The 12,554-nt window shown below is 39.9% G+C and overlaps 1 protein-coding gene across 1 annotated transcript; it reads right to left on the bottom strand.

The window, feature by feature from the left end:
* Positions 1-59: 59 nt before the first annotated feature.
* Positions 60-6,756, bottom strand: LOC104422879 (protein STRUBBELIG-RECEPTOR FAMILY 7). The gene is made up of 16 exons (XM_010035333.3): positions 6,477-6,756; positions 5,235-5,367; positions 5,069-5,143; positions 4,925-4,990; positions 4,727-4,798; positions 4,576-4,647; positions 4,233-4,304; positions 4,083-4,148; positions 3,933-3,995; positions 3,538-3,848; positions 2,350-2,636; positions 1,701-1,972; positions 1,443-1,575; positions 947-1,083; positions 645-801; positions 60-535 (listed from the first exon to the last, which is right to left on the bottom strand). The coding sequence occupies exons 1-16, from the start codon at positions 6,592-6,594 to the stop codon at positions 383-385; spliced, it is 2,187 nt and encodes a 728-aa protein (XP_010033635.1). The 5' UTR covers positions 6,595-6,756; the 3' UTR covers positions 60-382.
* Between the last annotated feature and the right edge of the window lie 5,798 nt (positions 6,757-12,554).

Genomic DNA, 12,554 nt, shown 5'->3' with positions numbered 1-12,554 from the left:
TTTTCTTTTCCACTTATGATAGGCTGAAGAAATTAAAAGCAGACTAATAGTAGTAAATCTTTTGGCGCAATACTTTTGGACATGGTAAATATTAGGAAATTGCAGGGGCAAAAAATTCAAGGTTCAAACCCAAATTCTGAATACGGATTATTGGCACGGGCCAACTAATAAAGACAACAGAGCAAGAACCAGCTCGACCATGCGATGGATATTGACAAGCTACATGTACCAAGCTATTTCTCGTTTCAAACAGCACGTCCACAGCAGTTAACTCGAAAAAAGAAAATGAACAGTGTAAAAGAGATCCCTCTGGAGGGTTTGAACGTGGAACACTCGGAGCATAGACAGTCGCAATCATCGTCGAATGGATACAATCGGTCTTCTAGGATGTGTTCTCGTAGGCATCTGCATCATCGAACTTTTGGGATGCCCTATGCTCGTTCCCGAAAGTTCTCTTGCTCATGTTCGCCCGTTGAACTAATCGAACCAATGCTTGCACCACCTCGGACATCGGAGGTCGGAACTCTGGCTCTGCCTGCACCAACTCATTGACACAATGATCAATATCGCGTAGTGCACAAAAACAGGATTCTTAAACCTTTATGAGGAAATTTCAGCTTCCTTTCACGGGTAAGATAAATTACCTGCACGCAAAGTGCAATGACATCTGCAAATCTGGAGAGGGATTTCACTGGGTAAAGCCCCTTGAGGGCTGGATCAACCATTTTAGCCAAAGCATCGATGTCATGGAGCTGAGGTGTAGCCCATCGAACTAAGGATTGTTCAGATCTTCCCTTTGAGCTGTCATCAGAAATTTCAACAAATTTAATTGTGAGATAAGAGACCGTTTTTCTCCTCATGGCATTCTTTGAGCTGACGGTGCAACAATGAGTGTAATTTCGGGTGCAAATGAGAGAGCTTTACAAGTCTCTAAAGTAAAACTTGCCTATCAAATGGTTGACGTCCAGTGAGGAGTTCCAACATGACTACTCCAAAACCGTAGACATCACTCTTTAGAGTATATTGACCAGACATTGCGACCTCCGGAGCACTGTATCCTGACCCCATATTTTGGTTCAATATCTGCATGGGAAGGAAATCTGAGTTTTTCAAAATTATCTTAAGAATCTACTTTTATTTAAACACACGCCACAGAAATTGTACGGAACTTGAAGTCCTATAGAGAATGTTATTCCAGGGAAATGCCGAGGGTGTTTTTGATACTAGTGCGAGAGAATTAGCAGGCTCTTCAGTATCACCGAGTTTTGCAGAAAAAGCATGTGTCCAGCCAAGTTTCCCTAAAGAACATCCTGGGAATTCTTACAGAAATTCTGATACTAGTTTATCCAAATTGTATGATTCCCAGTTAAAAGTAGATTAAGAAACCACACCAAGGACACAAATTAGAAGAAAATCATTCATGGTGGATGTTGAAAACTCACCTGTTCTGCGTTAGGGAGGTAGCTTGCTAATCCGCAATCCGAGAGATGAGGATTGAGCTCTGCATCCAACAGGATGTTTGCAGACTTGATGTTCTTATGAACTATGGAAGGAGAGCAAACCTCATGCAGGTACCTGAATAATACAATTATCCACATCAGAGGAAAACAAAGACCCATAACTTTAGGGAGCTGTATTTTCAGTTGACTGTATGTTAAGGAGCACAGTGTATCATTTGTTCATGAACTACGTATTCTTACTCTAATGCACGTGCCGTTCCCAAAGCAATCTTGACGCGTGTATTCCATGTCAATGGCTTGCTATCTTCATCTGACAGATGCAAGAACTCATGCAATGACCCACTTTTATGGAACTCATATATCAAAAGATGTTGCCCAAGCTCCGCGCAATAACCCACTAAATCTGTCACATTTGGGTGATGCATTTGGGAGATGTTTGAAACTATCTCCAGGAATTCTTCAGAAAGTTCATTTGGAAGGGCAGTTGAATCTAGTTTCTTCACGGCAAGAACCTACCATAGTGACGAAAAGAACTGATAAGTGAAGTTTGTGACACACATCAAATCATGTAGGTACTCAATTACACTGGCAGCATGTATTGTTGTGGTAGCAAATTCTGAAACCTTTTTCTTTGTGTGTGCATGTGCACAGGCATGTATGAGGGTACAGGTGCATGTACTAGCTAAGCGGGTGGGTGGTAAGCCTGCCAGGGCTCCTAAAAACATGCTATCCATTTCTATCTCTCCTTGTTTGCACTCTTCCTGTTGTGCATGTTGTATTTGTCTTACAATTGATTCGTGTACTATGGTAATGGAGGAAACATAAACATCAATCATAAAGCTGGTAAGGAAATTAACAGAGAAACTAAGAAAAGTAAGCAGCGGCGCACCTTCCCATCATCAAATTGAGCCCGATAAACACGTCCAAAGGACCCCTCACCAAGAAGGTTATCAACACTGAAGCTGCCTGTAGTCATCTGCAAGTCTGCTATTGAATATGAAGTCAAGTTTGTAGGAAGTTTAATAGCTTTTTTGACAGGAACGGGCTTCTTTGCGAAATCCTCTTCATCGAATGACTTGTGACGATCAATAGGCGGTGGCTTGAGATTTATTGAGGCCGGCGGTGGCGGATCGAATTTTGTGTTCATTATGGAGGTTGTCTGAAAGGACTTCATTTCTGAGAAATATGCAGACACAAAAGTACAAAGAGAACAAGCTAAGTATTTGGAAAACATTTGCTATTCATCATTTGATATTGGAGAAAATCAATAAACAGTAGGGACAATGATTATCTAATCAAGGCAGTTAGAAAGATATAAGAAATAGACAGGTTGCTCCTTCAACGAAACTCAGAGGTAGACTTTGGCTAAATTCACTAAATAACAATTATCTCACTGGTTATTCAGACAACGTCAAAAGTACAGTTTTCATGGATTCTTGCCAGTTTTATAAATGGAAAAAAGCGCTAGTGACATGGTGTCGAAGGTCAATAATGTTCACAAGCAGTAAAGGATCAGGAGAATGAGTTGCACTTGCATTGGGCTGTGAACCACTTAAAGGAGAAATCTATTCAGCTGACAATACTTCAGAAAATTATGGAATGCTCGTCTTTACCAGATTTGGAAGGCTGGGCACCAATATGTGCATAAGAAGACAATGACAAAAAATACCATCTTCAACTCCGTAGTTGTTGATGTTAGTGACAAAGCAAAATTTATGTAAAGAGTTCACTAACACTAACAGAACTCCTAGTGATCAGCAGATTTTGATATTTAATGGCCGGGGTATTAAGTCAAAATCCATATATAATGGACAATATTTCTGCGAGTGTTTTAACTGAGCTACTTTAAAACAGGAAGCCTCTAGGCTTTCATGTTTGAAAGAGAGATCATGCTCAATTATCTATGAGAGAAAATAACCACTAGCATTGTTTGCTTCTCTGGCAGTTAATTCAGCTACTTGACCTCAGGACAAGATCATCATCCTTTTCTGCTAGAGTTACAGTGGAAACAAGGAGATGAATGAGTGGTAATCCCCATTAGGTAGCGTACATTAAGAGTTGGATGCAGATAAATCACCTGGCACTTCACTGGAAGTAAGGGGAGCAAAGGGTTGATTATCAAGCTTTTCCACATCTGAGGCTGGCCTTCTTTGAGATCTTCTCTTCACAACAAAGTATGCAACGACTGCCCCAAGTAGAAGAATTGATATGACGATTCCAGCTACACCACCACCGCCTATTCCCGATTTCTTGCTTCCACTGCTAGAATCGCCATTTGATGGGCTGTTTCCAGAGCCAGAGTTCTTATTGTGGTTTGGTTTGGTGGCTGGAGGTGTACCAGGTGGAGGTGGGGGTGCAGGGCCCGAGCTCCAAGAGTTACCATCTTTCCTGTGAAGAAGATCCAGGCCCATAATGCAACGAAGTTACCATTTGAGAGAAAAATACTGAATTGACTTAAATTTAGATGCTTACTGGAGATTAATATTTTTCAGCTGCGCCGGTACCCATCCTGTAAATTGATTGTTTGCGACATTCCTAAGATACAAAAAAGTGCAAAATCAGGTCATTGAGGAGCCAGAATCAGATGCACGGCGAACTTGCAATGGTGATACTCTTACTCACAGATTTTCGAGGGGAAGATTGGCAAGGACATTTATATCCCCAGTAAACTGATTGTTTTGCAAGTACCTTCACAAGGATGAATGAGGATGGTAAGGAAAGCATCATCATGATGGACCAAGTTTTACAGGTAAATCAGTGGCCAGCACTTACATGGTTGTTATGCTTGAGAGGGAACTAATAGTCTGAGGCAGATTACCAGATAGTTGATTAGAAGAGAGATCCCTGAAACATCAAAGAAGACCAACGAGGGAAATAGTTATATCAACTAACCAAGGAGGTACTAGACACTTTGTAAAATGATGTTCAAAAGAAAAAAATAAGTATTTTCATGGCTGATGAAATCTCTGAAGACTCATCAACCTAGTGTATGTAAAATGAATGCCAATGAATAATTAATTAAAGGAGGATGAAGAACTGCTTCAACATCCTCAGTTAAGCAAAAGTAATTTTCTACAGTCCACCAACACAAGTGCAGGTAAGAAAGGGATCTCACAGGGTATCAAGGGAAGAAAGCTGTCCAAACATATCGTTCAATGCGCCTTGAAGCTGATTGTGGCCAAGGTTTCTACAGTTCAACAAAAAGAGATCCTAAGTTATAAATTCCAACAGTATTGACCACAGATAACAGGATCGAGTCCACTTACAGGTACTTAAGAGAGCTCAGTTGAGCAATAGACCATGGGATTTGCCCAGTAAACTGATTATTAGCAAGGTTTCTGCACAAAAAAGAAAATATTAACGCAACCACTTCAGGTTGGAAAGATAAATATAGCAGATACGAAAATCTTTAAAAAAGAAAAAGTAAATGAGAAGACAGAAAATGAAGGGCACGTTTAACATACAATCTTTGTACATTTGGAGGAACTCCATAAGGGAGCTGTCCTCCAAGATTGTTGTTGCTGAGATCTCTGTGAAAAAACAAAGTGTTATGAAACATTTTGTTGAATAACCAATTTAGGCAGAGCAAATTAGGTCATCCATCTTACAGATTTGTCACTGATGTCAGGCTTTGAAGCTTGTAACCAATCGACGACCCAGAGAGGCCAAGACCCGGTAATTTACTGACAAAAGATGACGACAGAGCACATATTAGAGATCAGAAATTGTATAGAGATAGCTAAAGATGAATCAAGGTCAACATTAGAATATCACATTTCAGTGACTCTGGAGCCCGAGCAAGTGATTCCTTTCCAAGACTGTCCACATGGATCACCACCGCTGCTACTCCATTGAGTCAGTTGAGAAGGTTGGTTTAGAAAGCTATACATATCCTGTAAAGCAGCAGCTGTGCATCGGACAAAACACAAGCAGAAAAATTAACTGGTGTAAGATTGAACCAGAATATGAAATGAATTGATTAGTAAATTAGTTGCTGTCAAACTGAGAATCTCTCAGACATGCTTCGATTTAGCAATGGAAAGTCAATCATAAAGCCTGACCTGCTGTCAATAAAAATTATGAATTCTAGGAAACATAGTCAAAATCATTCGACAGGTAAAACAGCATTTCTGAAGGTAACGGGATGGAGCATGAGAAATTGCCTATTACACTTCTAGTCTGTTTCTCTTCCATAAATCAAATTCCGGTAATATATGCGATGACAATCAGACCAATGAACGTAAAATTCTTTGCTAATCCACTTATTTACTTCACTTAATGTTTATTACACTGCAGCAACAGTCTCAATCAACATAAAATCTCATCAAACCGTAGATGATGATGTACAATGTTGAACCTTTCAGCACAAACTGCTAGTCTTAGCCAAACCATTAGCAGGACTCAATACAAATTCTGGATGGTCTTAAAACCTATATTTTCAAATCATCACTCCTTATCCTTAAAGAATAACCAAATTCTATATCTTTCATTGTCTGATACTGGCCACAAGCTCCATTTAAACATCAACCAAGCAAACTCCCACCTGAGTTTGAAATTCAGCAAGTTTGATATGAATAATAGGCCGATTATGTAATCATGAACTAGTATTTGACATTTGCACCGACACAAATCACTTCCTATATGAGCCTGCAATCATAACAGTGCTCAGTAATAAGAAATCTATCTGAACTCCCTAAAGAACCAACTTTTCTTCACCATCAGCTGGCTCTAAAAATCCTTCGATCTGATCTGTCCTCCAAGGCAGCGGACAACATACAAATCCAGGGATAAGAAAAGGCAAAAAGCTCAGTGAGTGATGAATTTCAAGCAAATTTTTCAACCCAGAAGCAAGATCCAGTGACCCAGAAGGAACTTTCTTTTTTCAATAAAAAGGAAGCTTATGGAACGAAGGATAATGTTGCAGATTGCAGAGCAGTGAGACACGAGAGGAGCTTTCAGCTGCCAAAAAAAAAAACAAAGAAAAGAAAAGAAGAGAGAAATGGGGTCAATGCTCACCGTCAGATGGATCTGTATCAGCATTAATGGAAGTGAATGTAGAGCCCAGAATGCAGATTTCAAGCATTATCAAGAACACCGACATCATCTTCTTCTTCCTCCTCCTCACACTCTCCATCACTCCTCTCGAGTGTTCTTGATGACCCTCTCCTCCCTCTCTCTCTCTGTCTCTCTCTGTCTCTCTCCCCTCCCTCCCTCTCTGTTTCTCTCTCTCTCTCCAAAATCACTCACCCAAAAGAACCAGAAAGGATGTATCAACCAGCCCTTTTCTTATTAATCTTTTTTTTCTTCCGTGACATATACACCTATATATAATTATAGATTTTATGCCCATTCAGCCCTGCCAAGGAAAAAGCTGGCAGGCACGAATTGCCAGAAGAATCCAAAGCCATAGAAAAGAAAGTCCTAAAAACTTATTTCCATCAGGTTTTCTTAATTCCCCTCAAATAATTATTAAACGCTTTCTGCCTTTGTCGGGGTGAAAAATACACGTACAGAAAAGGAAAGGCGCAAGCTTTCGTGGGTGAGCGTTAATGCGCGTGTATGGACACACGTATAACGTCTAAGGGGCGGATTTTGTTGCCTTTCTTGTTAACCCATTAAAGAAAAGCGAGTGAAATCCAGTGAGTCATTGACAATAACGAAGATAAAAGGAACTGTCCAGCAGATGTGTAACTTTCACAGGGATCACAAGCTTTTAACTTTACGTCTTACTCACTTTGGTTACACGAAAAATAAAATTAAAACAAGAAAAAGAAAAGTTGAAATTTATGGCAGCAGAATAAGAGTGAGGATCTTCTAGACTGAAGTGACGTTTTTTACTGAGAAAGAGAACATGGTCAATAAACTGGGACGGCCGAAATGAATTCCCCTGCTTTTCAAGCTCCTGCAAGCTGGCCAAATCCATGGCTACGGGAGATAGACAGTCACGAGACTCTTGTACGTATTAGAACCCAACCCTTTTGTTCACATTCGAAGTACGAACCCCCTTCATCGTCTCCACCTCGATGCTCACTCATTTCCCTCTCAACTCTCTCCGAAGAACAGCCTTGATTCGCGCTCGCCATCAACGACTCCGCCGAACGTTCGGCACAAGAAAAGGTGGTAGATCTCTGACCGACCCAGAAAAGTAAAACCGAGTTAGATCTGCGAGAATGCTTGGATTGCGTTAGGCGCTACGGCAAGGGAATCCAGAAACGCGCGGGCGTTGAGAAGGTCTCCTTCTTGGTGGGTACCGGGTAGTGCTGATTATAGTCAACGTCGGTGCCAGAGCAGATGTAGGTGGGATGGCACTTCTTCTCTTTCTGCAATTTGCTTTTCCCTATTTCTCTTTTTGCCCCTGCTTTTGCTCCACTTTCCCATTTGGGACCCCCCCAATTCTTCTTTTTTACAAAACAGTGCGCGTTCTGATGCTTTGGCTGCACTGTTTTACCTCGGTGCCCTAAAGCGACTGAATTAACAAAAGATACTTGTCTTTCACTCTAAATGCTCCTGCAATTTGTCAGAATTTCCTTCCTCCCGAGATGATATCGAGTAAAAATTATATAAAAAGGACTCCTGGAAGAATGGGATTAGTCAGAAATTAGACAGCATAATTTTGACCAATTCAGCTGGCCCTTCCAATTAATAATTTACTGAACATGAACAACTAAAGAGATAAAAAAACAAGGAGAATTTAGGGAGGCCGACACAAGGGAAATTCCCCATTTTTGTGTCGGAAATAAATTCTTCCTAAACAGTAAGATTTAACGTTGGTCCACCCCTAAGTTTTGGTTCTCTTTTTTCTCTGGATAAAATCGAAATTGAAGAGAATGTGTATAACACGCCACTATTGCCCTCCATTAGAGGGCACATCTGTCTGTCGTGGCTTGCATTTCGTGACAAGACAAAAGACATATATTCATCAATCACTTAATACCAAACGACAACAAAATTCAAATTTAATTTAATTAAGTTCTCCATAAAACAACAAAATATTAATCATTTTATCATCCTTGATCTTGGTCAAATGCTGTAATTAGGAACATCATATTAAGGTTTCGTTTTTTCCTTCTGCATTGCACTTTGGCCCACCAAATAAATTAGAACGAGAGAGAATCCGACCCAAAAGAAAAAAAAAATAGAACGAGATTAGGAAATTATTGGATGCGCATTGAATCCGTTAAGAGTTAGATGACCCACCACTAACTAAAGGCAGACCGTATAACAAAGATGGGGTTGGGGACGGCTCCATTTAGTTTTTTTAATTCGTCCGCAATTAAAACCAGCGATCAAGAGTATTGGCATTGCTTTTTTTTTTAAAAGGCATTTATTAGTTGTTGTGGTCACAACATATCGAGGACCACTCCCGTAAGATTAGGGAGTACAGATGAAAACGATTTTTCCTTTTGAACATGAAGAATTTGGTTGCTAGTTCGGTTCATGAAGCATGTATCAATGATTCTTCTTAATGAAGCGATAATGTCAAGTACAATGACATGCGTTGGCATCGGGAGGTGGGATGAGAACTCGAAAGCACGGAATTTCCTGTCCAACCAGATCGAAAACCAAGTAGTAATGCAATAAATGAAAAAATTTGAGATATCGTTATCGTGATATTTTGATTATGTTAAAAGATGAATTCTGATCGAAAAGAATCCCTTCGCAATAATTGCCATTCTTCACGTATTGTTTAAGGAACGCGTATTGAGTTTTAATTTTCAAAAGAAAAATAAATTATTATGACACGTGTTCAAATGATATTCGTGAAGAGAGAGAGAGAGACGGGATTACTCACGCAACCTAACCCTCTTGAATAATTATTTGCAGGTTGGTGAAAATGATTAAATTATGACATCACTGTCGGGAAGATAGGAGAACCCGTGATGGCGATTGAGAATCGAGCACTTAGCGTAACTTAATGAAAAATTCGTTTTCATGTGCTTAAATTAACCACCGCCGTTCGTGCCAATGTCTTGTTCGATATTACACGACAAAATACCTGGATGATGACGGGGACGGAAAGGACACGCGTCGCGCGGACGGTGCGTTTCGGAACGGAGAAAAAAAGAAGAAGAGGGAAAGTAAAAATTGTAATTAGATGGAAAGTGGATTTCATATACTAAATTGAATAATTATAGAGGGACGGAAAATGACAGGTAAAGGGAATTTTGGACGGGGGTGACGTCATATGCCAAAGCGTTGAAGTTATTGGGTGGCACGAAGATCAAACGGGGACAGCTCGTCCGAAATGAATAAGGTGTAGGTCGTTCATGGGCCTCCTCTTTCTTCGTGTTCGGTCAAGTTGCCTCGTGTCTGGTCTTAGAGCGGACTCAGCTAATTTTTTATTTTATTTTTTTTTAATTTTCTGAATTTTTTTTGGACGAGAAATTCCAATTTAGTTATTTGATTTGATGTAATATAGCTGCTTTTGGCTTAGGTTGAGGAACGTACAGAGAGAAAACTAAAGTACCGAAAAGATAAAGATTTCCTCGACTCCTTTTCTTTTCCACGAAAATTATGAATTTGTCCACGTTTTCCTTTCATCTCCTGAACGTACGGACAGATGTAACTCCTAAGGAAAAATTGACATAAATAATCCCATATGGTACATGAATTTTTAATTTATTCAATATGATTCTCGAGCTTTAGCCCAATGTGTAATACCATCCCCAAACTTAAAGTTTATTTAATTCGGTCCATAAATTTTAAATTTGTTTAATGTGGTTTCTCAACTTTTGGTATATGTTTAATTTAGTTCTTACACTATATGAAAATGTTCATTGTTGTTCTTTTACCAATTTAAGTTCATGAACTAAGATGAATATAAACAAATATTTTATGGACTATATCGAACAAATTAAAAGTTTAGAGACAATACTGTACATTAGAATAAAGTTCAGGGGTTCCATCAAATAAATTAAAAATCAATGATCACATTGTACATTGGACAAAAATTTAAAGACCATTTATGTCATTTATCCCGAACTCATATATAAGGTTGTTCAGAATGGTGCTCGGCCAAAACTCACAATTTGCTCTTAGATAGAACTGGCCACATAGCAAAAACCCTAAGATTCCACATATGATCTCATAAAAGCATATGGCGATCAGAAATTATAGGCATTGCGATTGATCTTGTTCACCATGAGTTTACATTTAGGGATAATTTAAGACCATGTTTGCTGATACGTGATTATATACCTGGAGTGCCTTATGAGGAGGGCAAAGTAGAGATGCTGCAGACAATGGTGGCAAATGAGCTCCACATGATTATGTTAGAAGTGGGGTTTGCTTTATTCTCCTGGGGCTCCTTTTCTTTCCCATCATGGAGTGCTGTGCACACATTTCGTCCATCATAGGTGTCCACATCCGCACAAAAACTCCCCGAACGTTTTTATATTAGTAGGGCCTAGAACCTGGGGGGAGAGGCATCATGCCCAAAATGTTAATTTGAGCAATTGAGGCCACTAATCAAGAATAAAGCGCAAAAGTGAAATGATAAATTTCTTTATAACTTGACATGTTTATGAGAAAAGTATATGAGCCTATCGGATGACTATCTAAGATAACATATCATTAAGATATACACAAAATATCGAAAGATAAAGTTAAAATTATCAAATATCTTTAATATAGGAAATTATCATAGATAAATCTCTAATTATCTCTAACACCGCTAATTCCATTGTTGCGTTAATGACCCTTTTTTTCTATTTAAAATTTGTGTTGGTAAATGCAAATTGTTTTGTAGGGCGGTCCGACGTTTGGATAGATCCGCCCCAGCTGACAAGCTCTACGGGAGACTATCACACTGGCTCTTTCCCTCCCACCTTGATCTCACCTCCGGTTGCTAACTAAAGCATCCAATGGCCATCGAGACTTATAGAAAGAAAGCTGCTAATTAAAGAGACAGTTTGAAAAATTGATTGTCGCAAAAGTGCAAATCCGCATTCTGGTTCCGATAGTTTGCCCTATTATATATATCACATGGGGAACCATTGCCATCTTCTGCTAATACAATTCGTGTTAACAATCATCTTCCTGTCTTGGGGGAAAGATCACGATTTCATGGTAATGGTGTCCTCCTACCTATTTTCTAGAAAGAATACCAACTCGGCTGCCGCGAATTTTTCTCTTTTGGCCAAGGTAGAAAGGAGAAGCAGAACACCTGATGCGGGTGTTGCGATTTTCTTCCGACTTATATGATGTCTCTCCATGGCGCAAGCAATGGGATGGTCAATTGAACGGAAGGACGGATTGAATTAAGGCCTTGCATGGGTGGATGGGCCGTGAAAAACGTATGCCTTTGTTTGTCCATTCTATCTAGCGGATCTTAATTCGAGCGACATGCGCGAGCTTCATAGGATTTCTCCAAAGAAAGTTTGGAGTTGATATTAATTAAGAGTTTGTTGGGAGCGCCCTTGTTGCAGCGAGTCAATAAAGTGCTCAAAAGAATCCGGTATAGACGTCGACATTGTCATGCCGTGTTTCTTATCAAGCAAGGCCTCACCAATGTTCTTTAAGTCTATCATGAGCTTATTAAACTCATCTAAATGGGTTATAATAGATGTATCTTCAATCAATCGAAAATGAAACATTATTTTCAGTATTTATGAGTGATCGTCCAAACCTTTCATTAGATAAAGTGCCTAATGTTTTTGTCCACAAGAATGGAGAAAGTATTAAGTGGTTTGTGAGTGCCATGTCAACAGGTGACATGGCATGTGTTAATGTACTACTAACCAATTAAAAATTGACGCGTGTCATTAAAAAATAAATTAAAAGTCCCTTAATCCACCTAGATTTCTCTTTTCCTCCTCTTCCATCTGCACGCACGAGCCCAACCTCCGCCCCTCCTTCTGCCATCGCCACCGGCCGAGTTGGAGTTGCGGACGCCGCATCAAACCAGTTTGGCCGTCTCCTCCGCCCATGCCTCAGTTCCAAATCCAACGGGATGATGGAGAGGGTGGACACGGAGATTATCTCCAGATCTAGATTGCTGCAATGCTCCTCTGCACCTCCAGATACGGTTTGTTGCTCCAGATCTTGGCTCGTCCATGGCTACCGGCGAAGAGCTCAACAACTTTGCCGCAAACC

The sequence above is a fragment of the Eucalyptus grandis genome, chromosome 10 (assembly GCF_016545825.1).
Source record: "Eucalyptus grandis isolate ANBG69807.140 chromosome 10, ASM1654582v1, whole genome shotgun sequence".
NCBI classification, from domain to species: Eukaryota; Viridiplantae; Streptophyta; class Magnoliopsida; order Myrtales; family Myrtaceae; genus Eucalyptus; species Eucalyptus grandis.
Note: the sequence above shows the minus strand (reverse complement) of the source record. Positions and strands in the feature narration are given on the sequence as shown.

Coding starts and splice junctions, on each gene's coding strand:
- LOC104422879 (XM_010035333.3), bottom strand. CDS start 6,594: ATGGAGAGTGTGAGGAGGAGGAAGAAGAAGATGATGTCGGTGTTCTTG. Junction 4,149..4,232: donor CTCTCAAGCATAACAACCAT/GTAAGTGCTGGC, acceptor ATCCTTGTGAAG/GTACTTGCAAAACAATCAGT. Junction 536..644: donor TCATTGCACTTTGCGTGCAG/GTAATTTATCTT, acceptor GAGTTGGTGCAG/GCAGAGCCAGAGTTCCGACC.